The sequence below is a fragment of the Heteronotia binoei genome, chromosome 4 (assembly GCF_032191835.1).
Source record: "Heteronotia binoei isolate CCM8104 ecotype False Entrance Well chromosome 4, APGP_CSIRO_Hbin_v1, whole genome shotgun sequence".
NCBI lineage: Eukaryota > Metazoa > Chordata > Lepidosauria > Squamata > Gekkonidae > Heteronotia > Heteronotia binoei.
The window spans coordinates 157,708,663-157,734,573 of record NC_083226.1 but is presented as its reverse complement, the minus strand read 5'-3'; the positions used below and the strand labels follow the sequence as shown (position 1 = coordinate 157,734,573).

At 46.6% G+C, this 25,911-nt stretch overlaps 1 protein-coding gene across 3 annotated transcripts in view; it reads right to left on the bottom strand.

The window, feature by feature from the left end:
* Positions 1-5,917: 5,917 nt before the first annotated feature.
* SLC45A2 (solute carrier family 45 member 2) overlaps positions 5,918-25,911 on the bottom strand; it is a 47,609-nt gene continuing 27,615 nt past the window's right edge. For all 3 annotated transcript variants that reach the window (XM_060236094.1, XM_060236095.1, XM_060236096.1), the window contains 4 exons: positions 24,844-24,987; positions 21,333-21,456; positions 17,109-17,314; positions 5,918-6,160 (listed from right to left, as the gene is read on the bottom strand). In XM_060236094.1, coding sequence (XP_060092077.1) covers positions 5,936-6,160; positions 17,109-17,314; positions 21,333-21,456; positions 24,844-24,987 — 699 coding nt within the window. In that variant the 3' untranslated portion in view covers positions 5,918-5,935. The remainder of the gene's footprint in view (positions 6,161-17,108; positions 17,315-21,332; positions 21,457-24,843; positions 24,988-25,911) is intronic.

Below are 25,911 nucleotides of genomic sequence, written 5' to 3'. Positions count from 1 at the left end.
AGTGGTAGTCCTTAAACTTGGAGTACCCCTTGGAGTAAATCCTTTGGAGGCATGACAACTCTCCTGCCAAAAGCAGTTTGAAGATGTCAAGGATCTGTTCCTACATTATGACTAAGGTTGTCAACCTCCAGGTGGGGCCTGTCAACCTCCAGGTGGGGCCTACAGCTGATCTCCAGGAGACCAAGATCAGTTCCCTTGGGGGAAAAAATGGCTGCTTTGAGCCTGAAATCTATGGAATTATACCCTGCCGAGATCCCTCTGGGAGGGACCCTCCCCCACCCCTTTCCCAAGCCCTGCCTTCCCCAGGCTCCACCCACCAAAACCTCCAGGTATTTCCCTACTCAAAGCTGGCAACCCGAATTATTACGGCTGGTTTGTAGCTTGATATCTCCAAACAGACCTGTCCTTGTTCCAGCTTGCAGTGAAGCTTTGCTGTCAGCTCTGGAAGTTCTGTCCTCTGATTCCAGGTGCGTATGGACTGATTTTTGTGACCTAGTGTAGAGGGGGAATGCACTCTGTGCATGAACAGAAGCAATCTCATTTATGAGCCCAAAGCTGAGACCTACTATACAAAATAGTTTCTAGGGCAAAGAGTTCCTTGCTGAGTCCTTGTTTGATTAAAAGTGCTTTCCTTGTCTATACATTGTGTATGTGTGAGTGTGTTACAGCATATGTTAGAAATCTGATGAATGTTGACCTTTACTAATAAAAGTATGTATCAAGAAGCGAAGGGCCAAATGTCAGAAATGTGTGATATTTATCAGTAAATATCAAAGTCAGCCGAATGCCTACAAGAAAAGTCATATATATTCCGTACGATGAATGTAAATGTCAAAAGCAAAAAAAAACAGAAACAGAAAACATGCACACTGACATAAACATTTCTGATGTTTTCCACCTAAGTCTCCCCAAATTTAAAGAATTATCAGTGAATATCAACATTCTCATCAGATCTCGGAAGCTTACTGTTGACGTTAATCTGATGGCAGAGTTAAGGTTTCCTAGTCCTCACAAGAACATAAGGAGAGCCCTGCCGGATCAGACCGGAGGTCCATCTAGTCCAGAATCCTGTCTCACGCAGTGGTCCAACAGTTCCTCTGGAAGCCTAATGATGAGACATAGAGACTGAGACTTATGTTGCCTCCTGGCACTATTACTCAGAGGCTGATTGCCTCTGGCAGTTCCCTTTTCACCATGGCTGTAGCCACTGATGGACCTATCCTCCATGAATCTGTCTAATCCTCGTCTATGCCTGCGGCCATCACTACATCCTCTGGCAGTAAATTCCACATTTTAATCCCTCTATGTGTAAAGACGTATTTCCTTTTGTCCATCCTGAATCTTTTACAACACTAATACCACATTACTGTAGGTGTCTGAAACCAGCTTCAGATGCAGCTTGAATCTAGAAAGCTGGATTGGGATGTTGGTGAGGAAAGATCAATGACAAATATGCTCTTTCAGTTTTTAGGAGCCATACTTGAGCTGCCTCCTGCAGTTATTGGTGGGCCTTGAGCCAAAGTTTGACTGCATCACACATTTAGCATCCAATATATTAAGAAAGCCAAACTGGAAATTCAAGAGATTCAACACTTCTGATTAGTTTTGGGGATACCAATCAGAATTCAAATGCCAGTTTTTAAAGTCTATAACATTTTAAAATTTCATGTTTAAAACTGGAGTCATATTTGGGGCATGAACCAGTTAAAGCTATCAGTAACTACTTTTACGTTCCATTGGTCACAGTGGGAGACCAAACCACATATTTACATTTCTCTCATTGAAATCTATATATCCAAAATGTGTTTTGCAAGATTATGGTGGTTCCTTCCCACACAAGGGCAGGCTAAGTGTGATTTCCTCATTATTGCTGCAATTGCTGATAGCAGAGTAGCAGTAGAGAGTTCCCATGGCAGGTTTCCCCACATTTCCCCTGCCCCTAAGTACTGCCAGCAATCATCTCTCCCCCCCCCCGCCCCCCCCCACACCACTAAGGCTTTTTCAGGTTTTATTTTTAAAAATCAGCTACTGGATATTGTTGTAATGTTGTAACAATATGTCAAACTGGTTCTCTGAATGACCAGCTTTCATTTAAAAGCCTCTTGTCCTTTTCATTGAGGAGATATAAGGGGGAAAGCAACAAAAGGGACTAAAGACTTACTTTTTAAAAACTGAAAGCTAGGAATTCAGAGAACCTGAAAGACATGTTATAACAATATTCAATTGTCAATTAAAAACAAAACCCTGACTGGGGAGTGGTGGAATGGATGGGGACAGAGGAAACACCTGCTGTGTGGGCAACATTGGGAAACTCTGAACTTTCCCATCCAGATGGCAGCCACCCAGGCTTTCCTAAAACCTTTCAGCAATGTAGATTTGGGGATGACTGAACGGAAGCCATGGAAACTCTAGACAGTGCATGAATATACCACAATGTTGTGGGGAAACAGAGGAAAAACCCATTTCCCAACAGCAATATATCTAGGGCATATAACACACATGGAAAAGATCTACATCTTTCTGCCAGATGTATTGGGTCTCCCGCCTCCATAGCTGTTGTGCCCATTTCACAAATGCTTACCTTCTAAAACCCAAACTTTTCTTTCCCAATCTGTAACATTTTTTTAAAAAAAAAATGAAACCACAATTTTACATTTTGCAAAGTTATCTCCATATAAGAGATGGGCAACTGTGCCCACTTTGAAACCTGCATTCTGGTTGCAATATGAGAAGCCAGAGAGGATGTTCTAAATATCAGATTGGTTGGGATTAGGTCCAACTGAGGGGGGAGGGGGGGAGAAGGAAAATCTTGTGATGGACTCTGATGAAATCCAGATTCTACTGTCTCCCAGTAGCTTTGCAAGCCACAGAATGGAAAATGAACAAATAAAAATCTTTCGACTTGAGATGTGTCACCCTTGAATTTCACAGAAACAGATAGCAGGGTGTGTATGTATTGGAGTTTCAAAGTCAGTTTAACTGTTATGGCTTCATCGAAGAATCAAGCGAACTATACTATGGTGAAGATGTAGAAAATTATGTTGGAAAACGGGTACACAGAAGAAGGTACTTTGTATTCCCCTGGTCGATTTCCAGCCAGACGCTAATAGCCTGTTGGCTCAAAAGATGTTGGACAAGGAATATCTTGGTCTGATCTAGCATGACACTTCTTAAAATTATGAACTCTGGGTCAGCAAAAACAGATTAGATACGCATGAACTCATGAAGCTGTCTTATACTGAATCAAGGTCCATATTGTCTACTCAGACTGGCAGCAATTCTCCAGGGTCTCAGGCAGGAGTCTTCCCCATCACTAACTGCCTGGTCCTCTTGTAACAGGAGGTGTCAGGGACTGCATGCAAAACAGAGGCTCTTCCACTAAGCCATAGCCACTCCCCAAATAGTGAGCCTGAACATGTACTTTTGCTTTGCAAATTTAAAAAACTCTACCACTCCCTGGGATTTGAACTAAAAAAGAAGTGTGTTATATAAAACTAGGTAGCTGAGCCCCATGTTAGAGATCCTTAGCCCTCCTGATGTTTAAGGATTTTCAGATTTGCAACCATGTTGTACATCTGCATTTTTCTTGTGCATGGCTGGTCTAAGGACCGCTATAATAATTAACAACAACCAACAGCCCTCCTGATGTTTGAATGAGAAGGCAAGGGGCTTTCAAATCCAATATTAATCCAATATCATCTTCTTCTTCTTTCAAAACAGTAGCTTAAATTGATATCTACACTCAGAGCTGGCCTTTTCATTAGTCAGACCTAGGTGACTGCCTAGGGCACCAGGGCGGAGGGGGCGCCAAAAGAATCTCAGGATGGGTTTCGCCAAGTCCTGATCAGCCGCAGCAAGTGGCAGCGCAGGGTCTTAATATTGCTCCAGCAGCACCCCCTCCCCCCAGGGGCACCTCATGATCAGCAGCAGCCCTGGATACGATGCTTATCCCGACTGAGTCCCTGGCCTCACCCCTGAAGGAAGGAGGGAGGAAGAGGAATTGGCCCCTCCACTTCAATCTGGCTGCCCAGCTAGTGGCCATTGCCTGCCTTAGTCTGCACACACCCAGGTCACTGTGGAAGGGTCCCAAAATCATTCTCGCACCCATATTATTTAACATCTATATGTGCCCCCTTGCCCAGATTGCTCGAGGTTTTGGGCTGGGCTGGGCTGTCACCAGTATGCTGATGACACTCAGCTCTATCTGTTGATGGATGGCAGACTTTCTTCTGCCCCTAAACACCTGTCTGAGGCATTAGGAGCTGTAGCGGGATGGTTACAGTAGAGCCGATTGAAGTTAAATCCAGCTAAGACGGAGGTCCTGTGCCTGAGCCAAGGGGGGGGGGGTTACCCAGCTCCCACCCTTGGATGGCATGGTTTTAGTGCCAACCCAACAGGTGAAGAGCTTGGGAGTGATCCTGGATGCCTCACTTTCCATGAAGGCCCAGGTCGCGGCAGCTGCCAGGTCTGCCTTCCACCATCTACGACAGATCAGGCAGCTAGCACCATATCTCTCCCCCCAAGACTTGGCCACAGTGACTCATGCAATGCTCATTTCCAGATTAGATTACTGCAACTTGCTCTACGCTGGCTTGCCCTTGAAGCTGATCTGGAAACTGCAGCGGGTGCAGAACGCAGCAGCCCACCTGCTGACTGCATCACCTATACGGTTGAGCATGCGGCTGGTGCTCCATGGACTGCACTGGCTGCCTATAGAGTACTGGATCCGCTTCAAGGTGTTAGTTCTAACTTTCAAAGCCTTACGCGGCCTGGGACCAGCATACCTGTGGGACCGTCTCTTCCCGTATATGCCCCAGAGGTCGCTTCGTTCGGCCTCCCAGGATAGGTTGACTGTCCCTGTCCCAAAAGATGCCAGTCTTGCCTCTACCAGGGCCAGGTCCTTTTTGGTCCTGGCCCCAACCTGGTGGAATGAGCTCCCTATAGAGATCCCGGCCCTACAAGGCTTACTAGCCTTTCATAGGGCCTGTAAAACGGAATTGTTCCACCAGGTCTTTGGGTGAGGCGGTGGGCATCTGCCCATTAGAGCGGTCGGCCTCCCCTACCATACATCCTACTGCGCTGATTCGCTGCACTGTCCAGCTGTACCATCTTATCAAAATTGTTCTGCCGAGCTATTTTATTTATGGAATAATTTAATTGCTTTTATTAATATATGATTTTAATGTGATTTTTATTTATGTTGTGCTCCGCCCTGAGCCCCTACGGGGGAATGGGTGGAATATAAATAAACTATTAATAAAAATAATAATAATACTAATAATGTGTGAGCTGAAGGCTAAAAAAATTGTGAGCTAGCTCACACTAGCTCAGCTAAGAGGGAAACGCTGGTTATCAGATGTCCTTTTTTTAGAGGACATGTCCTCTTTTTTTTTGCATCCGTCCTCTTTTGGGCTCTTATAGAATCACAGAGTTGGAAGGGGCCATACAGACCATCTAGTTCAACCCCCTGCTCCATGCAGGATCAGCCTAAAGCATCTCCGACAAATAATCATCCGGCCACATTTTGAAGACTGCCAATGAAGGGGAGCTCACCGCATTCGTAGGCAGCTGGGTTTTTTTTTTAAAAAAAAAACTGGTTTTAAAACTGGGTTCTTAAAAAAACTGATGAAAACATCCTCTTTTTTTGGTTGGAAGGCTAGGAATATTGCTAGTTAGTAGCAATTATCACAGCTTAAATAATAGGGGTATTTAAAATGTGATTTAGCTTAGCGGTCACTTGTTTGAAGTAGTCAGGAAATATGTCTTCTTTTTTGCTTTTCAAAATACAGTTACCCTACTTTTTCAGGACGAATTCATGCCCTGGAACTGTTCTGGTGCAGACCAATGGAAGAAAGCAGGTGGATTGTCTTTCTCCCACCATTGCCAAAAGCGCTCCCCATTGGACAAAGGCAGCCGGTTTCCTCCCAGGCACCTCCTATTTATTGCTTTCTTCCACATAGCGCACAAAGAAGGCCACAAAACAGCAGCCGAACAAGGCGATGGCAGAGGCAAAGATCACCACCACCACTACGCTGCCAGCAGCAGTGACCAAGAAGCCCAGCCCCACCCCGACGATGATCTGGGCCAGTTGCACCATGCACGTGAGGGCCGCGCAGTCAATTCCCTTTCCTCGGCCACCCTCTGAAGCTTCACTCTGGTTCTGAAAGAGAACACAGAAAGGAAACAGAGCACAAGTCAGAGGAGGCGCAGTTGATTGTTCAGGAGACCTGTGCTTGCATGATCATCGTCCATCCAGTTCCCTCACCTCTTGGGCTCCATAATTCATATACTGCACAATCTTGCTTGTTGGGTTGTTTAATCCATTTGTACAGGGCTTTTTTTGTGGCAGGAACTCCTTTGCATATTAGGCCACACACCCCTGATGTAGCCAATCCTCCAAGAGCTTACTGTAGGCCCTGTTAGAAGATCTCTGTAAACTCATGGAGGACTGGCTACATCAGGGTGTGTAGCCTAATATGCAAAGGAGTTCCTGCTACAAAAAAGCGCTGCATTTGTACCCTGCCTTTCTCCCCCAATGTGCTTGCCTTCTTCTCCTCTCCTCCATTTTATCCTCACAACAACCCTGTGAGGTAGATTAGGCTGAGAGGATGTAGCTGGCCCAAGATCACCCAGCAAGCTTCCATGGCTCAAGTAAGGATTTGAACCTGGGTCTGCCAGATACCAGTGTTTTGCTGGGTGTTTTACTGGAGCCTTTATTTTATTTATTTATTTATTTATTTATTTATTTATTTATTTATTTATTTATTTATTTATTTATTTATTTATTTATTTTTAGACTTATTTCCCGCCCTTCTCACCGAAGTGGTTCAGGGCGGCCTTCATTATCAATGGAGGCCCAGATAACAGCCACTGCCAAGTCAGCATTCTTCCACCTGAGGCGGGCGAGGCAGTTGGCCCCTTTCCTAGAGCGTCGGGACCTAGCAATGGTGATCCATGCAACGGTCACCTCAAGACTGGACTACTGTAACGCTCTCTACATGGGGCTGCCTCTGTACCGGACCCAGGAGCTGCAGCTAGTGCAGAATGCGGCGGCCAGGCTGTTACTTGGTCTCCCAAGATGGGAGCATATACGACCAGGGCTGCGCGGACTGCACTGGCTGCCGATCATATACCGGATCCAGTACAAAGTGCTGGTCATAACCTTTAAAGCCCTATATGGCCAAGGACCGACCTACCTGAGGGACCGTCTCTCCCCATATGAGCCCCAGAGAGCACTGAGGTCAATGGGAAAAAACAGACTGAATATCCCTGGGCCAAAAGAAGTTAAACTTCAAAGCACCCACACTCGGGCCTTTTCCGCTGCGGCCCTACAACTCTGGAACCAGCTCCCAGAGGAGGTGCGGGCCCTGCGGAACTTAGACCAGTTCCGCAGGGCCAGCAAGACCGCCCTCTTTAAACAGGCGTTCACCAATGACTAAATTAATGCTTACTGCCAGATTAATAATGTTTACTGCCAGTATCAGATCTAGGAATGTTTTAATCATTGATTGGTTTTAATGTGAATTTAATATGAATTTATTGTTTTATTATTGTGTTGTTCACCTTAAATGTTGTTAGCCGCCCTGAGCCTGCTTCGGCGGGGGAGGGCGGGATACAAATAAAATTTTACATTACATTACATTACCCATGCGACACCCTTAACCAGTAAATGACACTGGCTGCCTTGACTCTTGCCAAACAAGCATCCCGGTCTGTTACACTGGTCCATTAGCTGGTACAACTTGGGGTGTGTCTTTTGGTAGGCTTTTGGAGTGTGAATTTGGGAGTGAAATTGCACTGAAATTGCACAGGAGCAATTTCTTATCAATTGTGCATAGGGTTGCTGCTCACCAGGATTTCTCCTGGAATGCCAACTAATCTCCAGGCTACAGAAATTAATTCCCTTGAGAAAATGGCTGCTTTGGAGAGTGGACTCTATAGTATTATACACAGGGCTTTTTTGGTAGAAAAAGCCCAGCAGGAACTCATTTGCATATTAGGTCACACCCCCAACACAAAGCCAGTCAGAACTGCATTCTTGCTTTTTTTTCTTTTCTTTTTTTTAAAAGCCCTGATTATACCCCCTGAGGTCCTTCCCCTGGCTCCACTCCCAAATCTCCAGGAACTTCCTAACCCAGAGGTGGTAGCTCTAACTTGTGCAGTCCAATTAATATGCCTTTTTATTTGGGCTTTTATCTCACCATATCCCCAGCTCTTTGGATAAAGGTAAAGGTAGTCACCTGTGCAAGCACCAGTCATTTCTGACTCTGGGGTGACATCGCATCATGACATTTTCACGGCAGACTTTTTATGGGGTGGTTTGCCATTGCCTTCCCTAGTAATTTACACTTCCCCCCCCCCCCCAGCAAGCTGGGTACTCATTTTACCAACCTCGGAAGGATGGATGGTTGAGTCAACCTTGAGCCGGCTACCTGAACCCAGCTTCTGCTGGGATCAGGTCGTGAGCAGAGAGTTTGGACTGCAGTACTGCAGCTTTATCACTCTGTGCCATGCAGCTGCTATAGATAACAGTAATTACTAGGGCTTATCTTGCTTTAATGGGGTGGCGGGGTGCCAAACCTCATAAATGGACCAAATAAGGGGGAGGGAGAGATAAACACAAAATAAAACAGAATCTTAAGATGCTGAAGCAAAAGCCCTCTCCCCGTGTACAGGGCAATCCTAAATAGACTTCCCTATGTCAATAGGCTTAGTGGGATATAACTGTTTAGGGTTATCAGAGTGCTGTCTCCAAGGGGAGAGAAGAACTGGTGAATATTATCTCCTCTGGGAGCCTTCCATTCATTGAATCCAAGCTGCTGAGAAGACCTGAAATATCCTGCTGGAGACTCACTCCTTCAAGCAGCCAGGTCCTAGGTCCTAACAAACCAGGGGTGGCCAAACTTCCTTAATATAAGAGCCACATAAAATAAACATCAGATGTTTGAGAGCCACAGGACTTGAATATCAGATGTCTGAGAGTTGCAAGACAGGAAGGAAGGGAGAAAGGAAGGGAGGAAGGAAAGCAAATAAATGGGGGAGGGAGCGAGAGATGGAAAGAAAGCAACTTTAACTTTAAGTGCATTCTCTAAGCTGCCAGCTGGCTTGGCTTGGAGAAGTGATTTAAAGAGACAAATGCCTTCTCCAAGCCGAGTGATGGGGTGGTGGGTGCTTCAAGAGCCACACAATATGTGTGAAAGAGCCACAGTTTGGCCAGCTCTGTAACAAACCATACCAGCACCTTAACTTGGACTCAGAGGCAAATGGATAACCAGATGGGAACAAGATGTTCCTGTCCTCCCCTCCCCCTCCCCCCACCCCAGTTCTCACCACACAACTGTATTCTGTACCAACCAAAGCTTCCAAATAGTTTTTCAGGGCAACCCTACATAATTGCAGTTATCCAGCCTTGCAATTAAAGAAGCATTGACAAGAGGGACGGGCGGAGACTGTAGCGAAGGCAGGTCCTTTCCATCTAGGGTTGCCAGTATTCTGGAGGGGGGAAAAACCCTCCTCTCCTTTTAATACAGGCTTAACATTTGTAAGTGGCCAGGTGAAGTTTTTATTGACAAGCAGATAAATTGCATCACCTGGTAAATAGCGTCTCTTTAGCCCTCTATTACAGGGGTAGGACAGTTTTTCTCCAGATTGTTAGCATCTCTATAATACATCTCCTTTTCCAGGGGTGGCCAAACTGTGGCTCAGGAGCTGTATGTGGCTCTTTCACACATATTGTTTGTGTGGTTCTCAAAGTCTCCCCCCTCCCCCAATTGGCTGACTTGGAGAAGGCATTTCTCTCTTTAAATCACTTCTTCAAGCCAAGCCAGCTGGCAGCTTGGAGAATGCATTTAAAGTTAAAATAGCTTTCTTTCCACCTCTCCATCTATTTTCCTTCCTCCCTCCCTCCCTGTCTTGCGGCTCTCAAATATCAAAAATTCATGTCTTGAACCTCTCAACCATATGACTTTTATTCTTTGTGGCTCCTACATTAAGCAAGTTTGGGCATCCCTGTCCTATTTGCTCTTTACTTGAAAAGTAAGTCTCATTGAGCTTAATTGGGCTAACTTACTCCCAGGCAAATGTACTGCTTTAATTTGTACAGAGCTCACAGCATATGTGACACAGAGTTTTAAAGCTGCAGTACTGTAGTCCTAAGCTCTGCTCACGACTTGAGTTCGATCCCCAATGGAAGCTGGGTTTTCAGGTAACCAGCTCGAGATTGACTCAGCCTTCCATCCTTCCAAGGTTGGTAAAATGAGTACCCAGCTTGCTGGGGGGAAAGTGTAGATGACTGGGGAAGGCAATGGCAAACCACCCTGTAAAAAGTCTGCCGTGAAAATGTGAAAACGTTGTGAAAGCAATGTCATCCCAGAGTCAGAAACGACTGGTGCTTGCACAGGGGACGGTGGCCCAGTGGTAGAGCAACTGCTTGGTATGCAGAAGGTCCTGGGTTCAATCCCCAGCATCTCCAACTCAAAAGGGTCCAGGCAAATAGGCATGAAAAACCTCAGCTTGAGACCCTGGAGAGCCGCTGCCAGTCTGAGTAGACAATACTGACTTTGATGGACCAAAGAGGGTCTGATTCAGTATAAGGCACTGTGGAGAAACGCCATCTTAGTTAATGTTGGTGCTTCATTGGAAGGGAATATTAAACTACTAAAGCAGGCTTTGGCCTAGCCTCCCTCCATCCCCTCCTCCCTTCCAGAGTTAAACCAGCGCCTCTAGGGGGAAAGCCTCCTAGAGGGGCAGGAAGTTCTTTAGCCTTCCCCTCATTGCCTCCCCCCTTCTGGAGTTAAACCAGCAACTCTAGGGGGAAAGCCTCCTAGAGGGGCAGAAAGTTCTTTTGTTTTATTTATTTGAGTTAGGCGGGAAAAGGCCAGTTCTCAGCTGGCGCTCAAAGAGCCAGTTTGGTGTAGTGGTTAAGTGTGCGGACTCTTATCTGGGAGAACCGGGTTTGATTCCCCACTCCTCCACTTGCACCTGCTAGCATGGCCTTGGGTCAGCCATAGCTCTGGCAGAGGTTGTCCTTGAAAGGGCAGCTGCTGTGAGAGCCCTCTCCAGCCCCACCCACCTCACAGGGTGTCTGTTGTGGGGGAGGAAGGTAAAGGAGGTTGTGAGCCGCTCTGAGACTCTTTGGAGTGGAGGGCGGGATATAAATCCAATATCTTCTTCTTCTTCTTCTTCAAAGGAAGAGGTTGCCAGTGTGTGGGCTCCTGCCTGCGGGAGAGGCCTACTCAAGAGGAAGAGGACCCCAGGCAGTCAGACCGAGTAAGTCATCCACAAGGCAGGGCAAGTTTAGACCAGGGACAGTCTCTCTCTCGGCTCGACTTCGCGAATGAAGATTTAAGAAGAGTGCAGTAGTCCACGTCTGCTGCAGGCTCGTTGGTGGCTGACAAGACCAATGCGGGACAGGCAGATCCGGCCACAGTGGCTGCAGGGAAAAGTCTGATTTGGGGTTGGTGCTGTAGCAGTGCGATTCTTCCTCAATCTTCTTTTGTCCTCAAGACCAGCTATGCGTGCTTTCTCAAAGGAAGAGACAGCCTGGTGGATGGTGTGCCTCCATGCTTTGCGATCTGAGGCTAGGTCAGACCACTGGTGATGGTTGATGCGACAGGTGCCAAGGGATTTCTTCAAGGAGTCCTTGTACCTCTTCTTTGGTGCCCCTCTATTTCGATGGCCGGTGGAAAGTTCACCATACAGAGCAATCTTGGGAAGGCGGTGGTTTTCCATCCTAGAAATATGCCCTGCCCAGCGCAGCTGCGTCTTCAACAGCAGTGCCTCGATGCTTGTAACCTCTGCCCTCTTGAGGACTTCAGTGTTGGTCACAAAGTCACTCCAGTGGATGTTGAGGATGGTGCGAAGGCAGAGCTGATGAAAGCGCTCAAGGAGTCGCAGGTGATGACGGTATAAAACCCACGATTCGGAGCCGTAGATGAGGGTTGTCATCACAACCGCTTTGTAAACATTGATCTTTGTGCCTTTTTTCAGATGCTTGTTGCTCCACACTCTTTTGTGCAGTCGGCCAAATGCACGGTTTGCCTTTGCCAGCCTGTTGTCAATCTCCTTGTCGATCTTGGCATCTGAGGAGATGATGCACCCCAGGTAGCTGAACTGCTGGACTGTCTTCAGAACTGATTCACCCACAGTGACACAGGGAGGGTGATAATCTTCCTGGGGTGCAGGCTGGTGGAGAACTTCTGTCTTCTTCAGACTAACTTCTAGGCCGAATAGCTTGGCAGCCTCTGCAAAGCAGGACGTCATATGCTGCAGAGCTGATACCGAGTGGGAGACGAGTGCAGCATCATCAGCAAACAGTAGCTCTCGGATAAGTTTTTCCATTGTCTTGGAGTGAGCCTTTAGTCGCCTCAGGTTGAACAGGCTGCCATCGGTGCGATAGCGGATGTAGACACCATCGTCATCATCTAGATCTACTGCGGCTCTTTGAAGCATCATGCTAAAGAAGATCGTAAAGAGAGTTGTTGCGAGAACGCAGCCTTGCTTTACACCTGTGCCTATTGGGAAGGGCTCCGAGAGGTCGTTGCAGTGTCTGACTTGGCCTCGCTGGTCTTCGTGTAGCTGGATGATCATGCTGAGGAACCTTGGGGGACATCCTAAACGTTCCAAGATTTGCCACAGGCCTTTCCTGCTAACGGTATCGAAAGCTTTGGTAAGGTCGACAAAAGTCACATATAGACCCTTGTTCTGTTCCCTGCATTTCTCTTGGAGCTGCCTGAGAACAAATACCATGTCGGTGGTGCTCCTGTTATCTCTGAAGCCGCACTGGCTCTCTGGGAGGAGTTCTTCTGCAATGGTGGGCACCAGTCTGTTCAGGAGTATTCTGGCAAGGATTTTGCCTGCGATGGAGAGCAGGGTTATCCCCCGGTAGTTGGAGCAGTCTGACTTTTCCCCTTTGTTCTTGTGTAGAGTGATGATGATTGCATCGCGAAAGTCCTGTGGTAATTTGCCTTGTTCCCAGCAGGTGACAAGTACTTTGTGAAGTCTGCTATGTAGTACTGTGCCCCCATGCTTCCAGATCTCTGGTGGGATTCCATCAACTCCCGCTGCCTTGCCACTTTTCAGTTGCTTGATGGCTTTAACAGTCTCTTCTAGGGTGGGGATCTCATTCAACTCTGTTTTCACTGGTTGAAGTGGGGTGAGGTGGATTGCTGAATCTTGAACTACACGGTTGGCACTGAAGAGAACCTGAAAATACTCCGACCACCAGTTCAGTATGGATGCCTTGTCTGTGAGGAGCACTTGGCCGTCTGCACTACACAAGGGACTCTGAGCCTGATATGATGGGCCATATACTGCCTTCAGGGCTTCGTAGAACCCTCTTAAATCACCAGTGTCTGCACACAGCTGGGTTCTCTCTGCAAGCTTGGTCCACCACTCGTTCTGAGTGTCTCGAAGCTTGCGCTGGAGGTTGCTACATGCAGCACGAAAGATTGCTTTTTTCCCGGGACAGGAGGGCTGAGCAAGAAGTGCTTGGTAGGCAGATCTCTTTTTCGCTAGTAATTCTTGGATCTCTTGATTGTTCTCGTCAAACCAGTCCTTGTTCTTCCTTGTGGCGAACCCGAGGACTTCTTCAGAGATCAACAGGATGGTAGTTTTTAGGTGTTCCCAGAGTGCTTCTGGAGAAGGGTCTGTGGGGCAACTGGGGTCCTCAATTCTTGACTGGAGTTTTGCCTGGAAGGCAGCTTTAACTTCGGCTGACTGAAGGCTGCCAACCTGAAGCTTCCTCCGAGGGACAGTAGGATGCGTTTAAATCCACCTTTTATTTGTCATGCTGGTTGCTGTGTGGGTGCTGTGCGGTGCTAAACTTTTACATGCAACTATTTTTGTTTTGTTTTTCTTTTCTTTTTCTCTTTTAATTAAATATTTTTACTGTTTTGAATGCTGGCAGTCAAACTCTGTACCACGTAGATCCCCAACCGCTTTAGACCACGCTTATTGAAGGGGGCCCAGGGAAAGGGGGAAGGCCTGTGGTTGGATAAGGTGCCAGTCCTCCAGGGATTCCCCGAAGAAGTGCTGTGGTCTCTGTGAATCCCAAGTACAGGGTGGCAGAGGATCTTGAGGCCTGGCCTCAGAGCTGGAGAGGGGGATTGGGAGTCCTGTTCCTCTCAATCTGAACCCCTAGACTGAGCAGGTGGTGGCAGCGAGCCCAAGTGGCCGAAGGAGAAATAGCTCCCTCCAGGAGTTGGCGACTCAATAGGGAGTTGACGGGACCGGGTCTGAAGGCAGAATCGGGCCGGTTCCGTCACAGGCACCTTCATATGTTCATATATATATATGTTCATATGTTCCTTTCCCACAGCATATACTGAGTGCAAATAGGTAATATAACTGCAAAGTAGGTAGCATAGAATTAAGAACTGCTGATCTCAGCACCTGACAAATATAGAACACTCTGGGAGGGTTTTTATATTCTGTGGCAACCTTAAAGTTCAAAGAAATCCAGTATTCACTGGATGGATGTCTGGATATCAAAGGATTTTTTTTTTGCTATTATCTACTGTCTGAGGCAATTTTGAGTGTTTTATTTTCCTACATGATTGAAACGTTCAAGTACGGAGCACTTGACTGAAGGGTCTTCCATGGAGCTTAAGCACACATTCAACAAGAAACAAGAGTGCTTTATGAATTTTAAAGGTTTAACATTGCAAGGTCAATGTTTTATACTCCAGTAAAACGCATATTTTCCGCAGAAAAACCTCTTAATGGCCGTGACAGTCTCCTAATGAACCTATGGATCTACCAGTAACTCTTGCCTTTATTTTCTTTTTTGCTAGGCAAACATTATCTGAGGAAGTTTGAGATAGAAAAGTTTTTCTTAGAAATATCACAGTTGGCCAAACCAATTGAATCAAAGCAAAAGAAATGTATTTTCTTTCAGGTGACAGCCTATGAAATATGCATACCAGATTTCTGCTTGAGAGTATTGCAGTCCTTTAAGCCTTGCTTGAAATTGAATGGTGCTGAGGAAGTGTGTGAGCCGATTTGGTGTGACAGCCAGTTAAGTGTGCGGACTCTTATCTGGGAGAACTGGGTTTGATTCCCCACTTCTCCACTTGCAGCTGCTGGAATGGCCTTGGGTCAGCCATAGCTTTCAAAGGAGTTGTCCTTGAAAGGGCAACTGCTGTAAAAAGCTCTCTCAACCTCACTTACCTCACAGGGTGTCTGCTGTGGGGGGAGGGGGAGGTAGAGGAGATTGTGACTGCTCTGAGACTCTGAGATTCAGAGTATAGTGTGGGATATAAATCCAATATCTTCTTCTTCTTCTGTCTTAGAGACCAGAAAAACTCCTTTAGAAAAAAATGCTGTCTCAGAATAATCCCTTATGCAGCCAAAAAACAACAGCTGGGAAAGATGGACAAGATATTGCCCGGTTATTGTGACCTATGATTACTTTATCGAGGCCTATAAACGTCCAGAATCTAGAGTTCTTTTGCAATATTTTGAAGCATAAACAAGATGAGTGGATAAGTAGCAATGCAACATTGTGTCAAAGGCAATCACTACCAAATATGCAGAAAACAAGTCATTGTTGCCTGAGGGTTCTGGCAAGGTTTACTGGGGAAGAAACTGAGCACTGGAGAATATATTTTAAGATTTAATGTATATCCCTAGCCTATATAGATGATCAGGGGTCTGGGGAAAGAAACAAAAGCGCATCTAACCAGGGCTTTTTTTTGTAGAAAAAGCCCAGCAGGGTCTCATTTGTATATTAGACCACATCCCCTGACACCAAGCCAGCCGGAATTGCATTCCTGTGCATTCCTGCTCAAAAAAGCCCTGCACCTAAGTATTATAAAGCTTAATCATTCGTTCGTTCGTTCGTTCGTTCGTTCATTCGTTCATTCATTCGTTCGTTGGTTCGTTCGTTCGTTCATTAATTCATTCCCTTCAACAGTTCCAGTTAAAAATTTCTGATGGCAGCATAACAATTTCTAATTATTGTGCCTGCTGCAGTAATGTCAGCCAACACTTATGCCTGTTGATATAGGCAGTGCCCTGAGGCAGGTAAGACAAATTGAGCAGATTGATTAAGCTGAAAAGGGAATGCTGGTGTTTCTTGGACATCCGTTGCCTCAGCCAAGGTCCTGGTGGAACAGCTTGGTTTTGCAGGCCCTTTGGAACGGTAATAGGTTCTGCAGGGCTTTAATGTCAACCAGAAACATGTTCTACGTGGCAGGGGCCAGGGCTAAAAAGGCCCTTCCCCTGGTTGAGATGTCCTTCAGGCCAGGAACTGCTAAACGGTGCTGCTCAGAAGAGCGTAGAGCTCTTTGGGGAACATATGGAAAGAGACTAGTTGCAGGTAGGGTTGCCAGGTCCAACTCAGAAAATATCTGGGGACTTTGGGGGTGGAGCCATGAGACTTTCCCATTCCCTAAATTAAATAAAAATACAGCAGTGCAGTTCACCTGAACACCATCTTCATTCTTCATTCCCCCAGCAGCTACACGTAGAGCCCACCCTCCAAAGCATCCACTTTCTCCAGGGGAACTGATCTCTGGAGTCTGGAGACGAGCTGTAATTCTGGGGAATCCCCAAATCCCAGGGCTTTTTTCGAGCGGGAACACACAGGAACGCAGTTCCTGCTGGCTTGGCATCAGGGCATGTGGCCTAATATGCAAATGAATTCCTGCTGGGTCTTTCCTTTAAAAAGTCCTATGTGAAACAATGGTGATGTCAGTGGGTATAGCCTAATATGCAAATGAGTTCCTGCTGAGCTTTTTCTACCAAAAAAAGCCCTGCCAAATTCTACCTGGAGCCTGATGTCCTTACTCCCTGCTGGTACCATCCATGTAATTTCCCCTGAGACTGGAGAGCATCTCTGCAGAAAACACCTCAGGGACTTCTGTAAATTAGTATTACTGAGAAGGTCCCTGCTTGTGGTCTCTCACCTCCTTGTTGGATAGTATTGCTGTCCTGCCTCCATGGAGATGGAACACATGGGGAGTCAGATAAAGGACCTTCTCAGATAAACTTCCCTCTCTCCATCCTTCCCTCCCTCCCTCCCTCCCTTCTTCCTTCCTGACAGCAAAGAATATGCAGGTCTTATTAAACATAAAATCAATATGAAACATTGGTTCATTCTAACTTACCTCTTCCTCCCTATGATATTCAGCAATAAGGTTGAACGGCACAGTATATAATGTACTGGACATTACTCCAAAGAGTGAACACAAAGCCAGAGTAGAATAGATTTTGGGGAAGAGTCCAATAAAACCAGTGCCCAGTCCAAAAAGCAGGTATCCAGTGAAATAAAGTCCCTTTAATCCTATGTAAGGTAGGAGAGCTTTCTGCAAATCTGTTAAGGGGGAAATGAAAAAAAAAGAGGTGGTGTTTTTAAAGGTTAACCATTTTAATCACAGAATTTGAAATGTCTCACAACTTCTGAAGTCAATGGGTTTTTTACAACTGTAGGATTGCCAGCCTCCAGGTGGTAGCTGGAGATCTCCCAGAACTATCACTGATCTCCAGCTGACAATAAATCACTTCCTCTGAAGAAAATGGCTGCTTTGGAAGTCAGTCTCTATGGCCCTGCTGAACTCCCTCCCCTCCCCAAACTCCATCCCCTTCAGGCTCAGCCCCCAAAATCTCCAGATATTTCCCAACCCAGAACTGGCAACCCTCCTTACAAGTGAAACCATGTGATGTTTAAACATAAATTGATAGACTGATTGATCTTATTTGAACCTTGTTGTTTCTCTGAAGAACTCAGACTACCTTATATTATATATAGCTTCCAGATAACCTTAGAGGTACCAGACTCCTAAAACATTTTTTTTTCAATAATCAGCATTTTAGAGCAATAAGCCTTGTCTATCTTCATACTATTGCCTTGGTCTTACCCAGGGATGGCCAAACTGCAGCTCGAGAGCTTCATGTGACTCTTTCACACATATTGTGTGGCTCTCAAAGGCCCCTCTTGGCCCTGTCAGCTGGCTTGGAGAAGGCATTTCTCTCTTTAAACCACTTATCAAAGCCAAGCCATCTAGTGGCTTAGAGAATGCAATTAAAGTTAAAGTTGCTTTATTTCCACCTCTCCCTTCCTTCCTTCCTTCCTTCCTTCCTTCCTTCCTTCCTTCCTTCCTTCCTTCCTTCCTTCCTTCCTTCCTTCCTTCCTTCCTTCCTTCCTTCCTGTCTTGTGGCTCTCTAATATTTGACATCTATTCTATTTGGCTCTTATGTTAAGCAAGTTTGGCCACCCTTGGTCTTAACATTCCTAGGAACACGGGAAGCTGCCTTTCTCTGACTCAGACCAATGATTCATCTAGACATCAGAAAATTAAAACATCCCTCTTGGATCAAATTAATGATCTACTAGTCCAGCATCCTTTTCACATTGCAGACAACTAGTTGCCTTGGAGGTCCAACCAACAAGCCATAGAGGACAAGGCTTTCCCTTGATGCTGCTGATGTTTCAGAAATTCCCTTTACTCACCGTGGTTAGTAGCCTTGAATCTGTCTAGCTCCCTTTTAAAGCCTTCTATACCTGTGGCTATTCACCAGCAAGGAGAATAGAATTCCATCATTTAATCACTTGTTGAGTGAAGTATTTCCTGTTGTCTGTCCTGTATCTATTGCCCACCAGCTTCGCTGAGTGACTCTGAATGATATTTGTTGTCTATGTGGACTAAGGATGCTGTTACCCGTGTTCCTGCCTGGCTCACTGGAGCCTTTAGGACTGAGCTTGGGGACTCAGGAACAATGGGCAATAGGATCCAAATCCCTGCTGCCCTGCTCCAATCACGGGCCCCCTACTGGTTTAAATGATCCAATGGCATCCTTGTGCGGGAACCTTGAACTGTATATAGTTGGCCCCGTTGGCCCAGTACAGCAATCTTCTAGTGCAGCCATTACCATGCTGTAACTAATAAAGAGAGCTATGATCACTGCAACTGCGTCTCCTCATTGCATTGAACCCTCTATATCATAGTATTATTATGGAAGAAGTAGAAAAGGCTTTGTCTCTGTCACTATTCTAAGCCTGAGGTTTGTAAATCTCAGGACAGCTTTTCTCATATGCACAGGCCTCAGGCCTGGTTACCATTTTCCCGACAGACCTACATTTCCCAAACACCTTCCAAATATTCAGGATTGGATGGAAAACAGACACTATTCTCTATTAAGGAGTAGAAAAAGCAAAAAGAGTCCAGTAGCACCTTAAAGACTAACAAAATTTGTGGTGGGGCATGAGTGTTATCTATCTATCTATCTATCTATCTATCTATCTATCTATCTATCTATCTATCTATCTATCTATCTATCTATCTATCTATCTATCTATCTGTCTGTCTGTCTGTCTGTCTGTCTGTCTGTCTGTCTGTCTGTCTGTCTGTCTGTCTGTCTGTCTGTCTGTCTGTCTGTCTGTCTAGGGCTTTTTTTGTAGCAGGACCTCCTTTGCATATTAGGCCACACACCCCTGATGTAGCCAATCCTCCAGGAGCTTACAGTAGGCCCTGTAAGAAGAGCCCTGTAAGCTCTTAGCAGATTGGCTACATCAGGGTGTGTGGCCTAATATGCAAAAGAATCCCTGCTACAAAAAGCCCTCTATCTATCTATCTATCTATCTGTCTGTCTGTCTGTCTGTCTGTCTGTCTGTCTTCGTCATCATTATCACCATCATCTCTCCATTCCACTCTTTGCATGTGAACAGCAGAAACATGAGTAAATATGTATGAATCTCTCCCCCCGCCCCCCAGTCATCCTAGTAGTCATACAGGCAACACTATGACTAGGCTGGTTTAAGTGAACCATCCCTCTTACACCCTCAACACCTCATCTGTAATGTAGGGTGGATAGAATAACAACAGCGCTGTAAGATCCCTGGAATAACATATGTGAAGTCCTTTTAACATTTTCAAGGGCTTTATTCATGTTGAGCAGCATTCATGTCATCATCGGGCAAGAACCCAGGTGTCCCCAAGCTTTTCAAGCCTGTGGGCATCTTTGGAATTCCGGCACAACTATAACATAGCTGCTGCAGGAGGCGGAGCTAGCCACAAAATGGCCGCCACGGCTTCTCATCAGTCACAGAGTGAAGATTCTTATGCTGTGGAGGCAGCTGCTTCTAAAGCAATGTTCTTAAAAAATCTGCACAGCCAATCAAATCTCCAGTGGCCAATAAGCTTGCCAATCCCCAGGTCCCAGTGGGGGTTCTCCACTTCAGTCATCATGTGCCTTTCCCCCTCCGGAGGCTTCAGTCTCTACTTGAGAAAGCCTTCCTCTTTGGATGGTGTGTCTGCGTCTTTAAGGCTGAAGGGGAGCGGGGGACGGGGAGGAGGCAGAACAACATGGTTGTGAAAGGAGCCCAGACCGTCCCTTTGTTGCACAATCCTTGCAGAGGTGGTTTGCATAGTGTGAAGGTAAACTGGAACCTTTGTTTGCCCTGTGTTACTGTGAAAAACTTGAAAGTTCAACAACTCATGAGTAGAGGTGCCAATCCCCAGGTAGGGGCAGGGGAGCCCCCATTTGGAGGCCCTCAGGAGCTTCAGGGTCATCAGAAACGGAGAGAAATGTCTGCTGGACCATAGGGTATAATGGAGAATTAATCCCGGGGTATCTTGGGCTCTGGAGGGGCGGTTTTTTGAGGTAGAGGTACCAAATTTTCAGTGAAGTATCTGATGAGTCTCCTCAAAATGCTCTCCAAGTTTCAAAAAGACTGGACCAGGGGGCCCAATTTTATGAGCCCCAAAAGAAGGTGCCCCTTTCCATTATTTCTAATGTAGGGAAGGCATTAAAAAGGTATGTGGTCCCCTTAAATGTGATGGCTAGAACTTCCTTTGGAGTTCAATTGTGCTTGTCACAACTTTGCTTATGGCTCCATCCCCAAAGTCCCCAGATATTTCTTGAATTGGACTTGGCAACCCTCGTGGCCAGCCAGAGGCCTGGCTGAGCGACAGCCCCACTTTGTCCCACACACTTTCTAAAAGCATTTGGCGGGCACCAGGAAACATGTCAGAGGGCTCAGTGATGGGGATTCTCGATCTATGGCTTTGTTGTGTACCGGACTCAAGTGAGGACTTGGATGGGTGTTCCTGCCGGCTTCATTGGAGCCATAAGAACGGAGCTTGTGGACTTGGGAACAATGGGCAGCAGGATCCAAATCCCTGCTGCCCTCCTCCAATCATGGGCCCCCGTCTGGTTTGAATGGTCCAATAACGTGCTTGTGCGGGGACCCTGAGTGTATATATAGTTGGACCAGTCCTCAGTCTTGCAGTGCAGTCTACCTTATGCTGTACGCAATAAAGAGTTGATGTTCACTACCACCTCGCCTCATCTATGCATCGAACCCACTATATTTTAGCCTTGATGGTACTTACAGGAGTAGAGTGAGGAAGAAATGGCATTGATGCACATCCCCCAGCATCCCATCTCGACACCCCTTTCATAAGTCAGATACGCCGTAGAGTTATGAGGTGCATAAGGATCACCGTCGAACACAATCTGCAGAGCCACCACAAAAGAGAAGGAGAGAAAAGGGTTATGCCATTGTTCCCTCTAAGCTGCAGAGTCTTGTGAGCAAAAATTCTACTTTGTGAGCTACTGGTATTAAAGTTTTAAGTTACTGGTATTAAAGTTGTGAGCTACTGCACAAATTATTGTGCTCTGGGGCCATTTTTCCTAAGCTAAGACAAAAATGTGTGAGCTCGAACCTAAAAATCTGCGAGCTAGCTCATGCTAACTCAGCTTAGAAGGAACACTGAGTGGGGCACATAGAATCCAAGGTCTTCTCCTGATGCTGCCTCCTAGCAGTGGTTTCCAGAGGCTGGCTGGCTTTGTATATGGAGATTTCCTTCAGTCCTCATAACTAATACCGATTTTTGGATCTCTTCTCTATGAATCTGTCTAACTCCATTTAAGGCTCTCTATGCTCATGGCCATAAATATCTCCCTGGCAGTTTGATAACTTGTTGAGTAAAGTAGTATTTCCTTTTTTCTGTCCTGAACCTATTGCCCATCAATTTCATGGGCTGCTTTTGAGTGCTAATGTTACAGGAGAAGGACAAAAAGTCTTCTTAATCTATTTTCTCCACCCCATGTATAACTCTAAAAACCACTACCAGGGCTTTTTTTTTTTTTAGCAGGAATGCACAAGAACACAGTTCTAGCTGGCTTGGTGTCAGGGGGAGTGGCCCAGGCCTGTGGCCACCGGGGGGGGGGTAGGGTTGCCAAGTCCAATTCAAGAAATATCTGGGGACTTTGGGAGTGGAGCCAGGAGATTTTGGGGATGGAGCCAGGAGACATTAGGGTTGGAGCCAAGATCAAGGCTGTGACAAGCATGACTGAACTCCAAAGGGAGTTCTGGCCATCACATTTAAAGGGACGGCACACCTTTTCAATTCCTTTCTTCCATAGGAAATAATGAAGGATAGGGGCACCTTCTTTTGGGGCTCATAGAATTGGACCCCCTAGCCCAATATTTTTGAAACTTGGGGGGTATTTTGGGGAGAGGCACTAGATGCTATACTGAAAATTTAGTGCCTCTATCCCAAAAAACAGCCCCCCCCAGAGCCCCAGATACCCACAGATCAATTCTCCATGATTTTCTATGGGAATAAATCTCCATAGAGAATAATAGAGTTCCCAGCAGTCATTTTCCTCCCCTCCCCCCGCTTTCTGACGACCCTGAAGCGGGGGGAGGGTCTCCAAACCAGGGGATCCCCTGCCCCCACCTGGGGATTGGCAACCCTACCGGGGGGGTCACAGGGGCATGGTCCCTTCACTCAACCTCCCTTCCTCCTGTATGGCTCCTCCTTTCCCCATCACTCATCCCCCCATTTTTGCACCGCCGCTCTCCCTGGGCTCTTCCCACTCAGTTCCTGCCTCCCCTGGACTCCCCATGGCCCTATTTTCGCTGCTGGCCGTCTCCCTGGGCTCTTCCCTGTCTCCCCCGGTCTCCCCACAGCCCCATTTTCGCTGTTTCCGCTCTCCCCGGGCTCCTCTCTGCCTCTCCCACTCTCCCCATGGCCCCATTTTCACTGCTGCCGCTCTCCCCAGGCTCTTCTCTGCCTCCCCTGCTCTCCCCACGGTCCGGTTTTTGCCACTGCCGCTCTCCCCGGGCTCTTCTCTGCCTCTCTCGCTCTCCCCACAACCTAATTTTCACCGCAGCTGCTCTCCCCGGGCTCTTCTCTGTCTCTTCCACTCTCCCCATGGCCCCATTTTTGCTGCTGTCACTCTCCCCGGGCTCTTCCCTGCCCCCCCGTCTCCCCGCAGCCCTGGTTTCGCCACTGCTGCTCTCCCCGGGCTCTTCCCACCCTCAAGAGCATGAGAGTGAGTGAGCTGGGGCCCGGCAGCTGAACACTGGAAGAAGCAGCCAAGCCTCCACAGCCCCCCCACCCAAAATTTATGCCCTGGGCCCCCCCAACCAAAAATTTCTGGCTATGGGGCTGGAGTGGCCTAATAGGCAAATGAGCCCCTGCTGGGCTTTTTCTACAAAAACAGCTCTGTGTGGAACAACAGTGATGTCAGGGGGTGTGTACTAATATGCAAATAAGTTCCTGCTGGGCTTTTTCTACAAACCCACCCCCAAGCCCTAACCACTACTATGTTTCCCCTTAGTCATCTTTTATCCAGGGGTGGAATTCTAGCAGGAGCTCCTTTGCATACCCCCTGATGTAGCCAATCCTCCAAGGGTTTACCAAAAAAGAGCCTTGTAAGCTCTTGGAGGATTGGATACATCAGGGGTGTGTGGCCTAATATACAAAGGAGCTCCTGCTAGAATTCCACCCTTGCTTGTATCTAAACGGAAACATCCCAAATTTTTTAGCCTTTCTTCATAGGAAAGATACTCTGAGGCCGATATTTGGATTGAGATGAAAGGATAAATTTCATAGCCTTGTCTCTTCCCATAACTCTTTGTGGGACCCCAGCCCACAGTATTAAAAAAACTCTCTATGTGGCTTTCAGTTTTTGGAAGATGTCAGGCTGATCCCTCCTTAAAGCTGCTAGCACACAGCGCTGCAGGAAGCAAAGCAATATATTGCTAGGAGATGCTAATAGAGTCGTAGGGTGAGATGGAGGGGAATCACGGATTTGTAACACATTGCTCATTTTTAATGCAAACAGGCAAACAGAAAATGACATTACTGCAGGCTCCAGAAACCTTGATGATTAAAACTGGTATTTCAGTCTTGGGAGATAAAAAGGCAGACAGTCTTTAAAATGAAATCCTCAGCTCCCCCAAGAGACCCAATAAAGAGGCACGAGGGCATCTGTAGCTATTCTCTGAAATCTCCCATATGGCTGTTTAATCCTAGCTAATTCACAGCCCTGAATTAGCCATCATGTATATATGAGCAAGTAGATATAATAATCCAAATAAGAAGAGGGTTAGTCTGCACCTATAAGTGGCGTAGGGTTGCCAATCCCCAGTTGGGGGTATGGGATTCCCCAGTCTGGAGGCCCTCCCCCTGCTTCAGGGTCATCAAAAAGTGAGAGGGGGAGGGAAATGTCTGCAGGGCACTCCATTATATTCTAGGGAGACTGATTCCCATACGGTATAGTGGAGAATTGATCAATGGGTATCTGGGGTTCAGGGAAGCTGTTTTTTGAGGTAGAGGCACCAAATTTTCAGCATTGCATCTGGTGCCTCTCCTCAAAACACCCCCCAGGTTTCAATTCTATGAGCCCCCAAAGAAGGTACCCCTATCCTTCATTGTTTCCAGATGGAGGGTAGGCATTTAAAAGGTATGCGGTCCTTTTAAATGTGATTGCCAAACTCTCTTTGGAGTTCAGTTCACACCCTTGCTCTTGGCTCCACCCCCAAAGTCCCCAGATATTTCTTGAGTCAGACCTGGCAACCCTAAGGTGGCAGCAGATAATTTTCTTTACCTGTCCCATGAAGTCCGTGAAGAAGAGCATGTTGGAGAGGAAAGCCGTCCATCCCATCAAGTGGCTCATGCACAAACAACGGTAATGAGAAGGCATGCTTAGAAGAGCCTTGAAGAGGGCCCTAATGGTCACCTGCCTCTCAACCTGAAAGGAAGAATGACCCAGATGTCTAGTTTAAAGCTTGCCAAAATCATTAATGGAAGATAGTGAGGCCATCCTCCAAGTAGGACCTGGGGACCTCCCAGAATGATAGCACATCTCCAGAATGCAGAGATCAGCCCCTCCTGGAGAACGTGGATGCTTTGGAAAGTGGATGCTAGGGAATTGTACCCCACAGAGGTCTCTGTCCTGCCCAGATGCCATTCCCAAATCTCCAGGAATTTCCCAATCTGGAGCTTGGCAACCCTACCCCCAGCCAGTGGCCAGTGTGGCCTTAGCAATCCTAATAGGAGATGGTTAAAGAGCTAGTTATCCACTTTCCACATCTTTTTCTGAGGGGAAATCACACATCTGGAGTTCCAGTCACAGCACTCCAGTATCACACAAATTGGTTCTTGCTTCGTACTTTAGTTCTTAAAATCTGTCCCCCTGTGCTGGATATCATAACCATGCTGCCTTTAAATTTCTCAGCCCATAAGGTGATAAACAATCTGCCAGCATGTATGGGTGTAAACAGGGCTCTTTTCCCTGGGGAAATGCGGTGGAATGGAGTTCCAAAACCTCTTTGTGGAAACAAAAAGTCTCAAAAAATGTTTAAAATTTGAAGAGGGGCACCCATGTGTTTCTCTTTCATTTCCCTCTGGCACCTCTTTTTCAAAGGATAAAAAAAAGGACTGAGTGTAAAGCTCAAGCCAACTGGAGTTTTCGCTGTCTCAATGTGATCTCCCCCTGGAGTTTTTCCTTTCTCTATGTGATCTTGAGTTTCTTTTCAAAAGATGATTGCTTTGAAAGGCAGCAGTGTTTTCACCTTCAGGTACATGAGGAGGATGCAGAATTTCAGGGGAAGAAGAGGCTCAAATGAAGATTGACTGGCACATCATCAAAGAAACTTTAGAAGCAGGATATTGT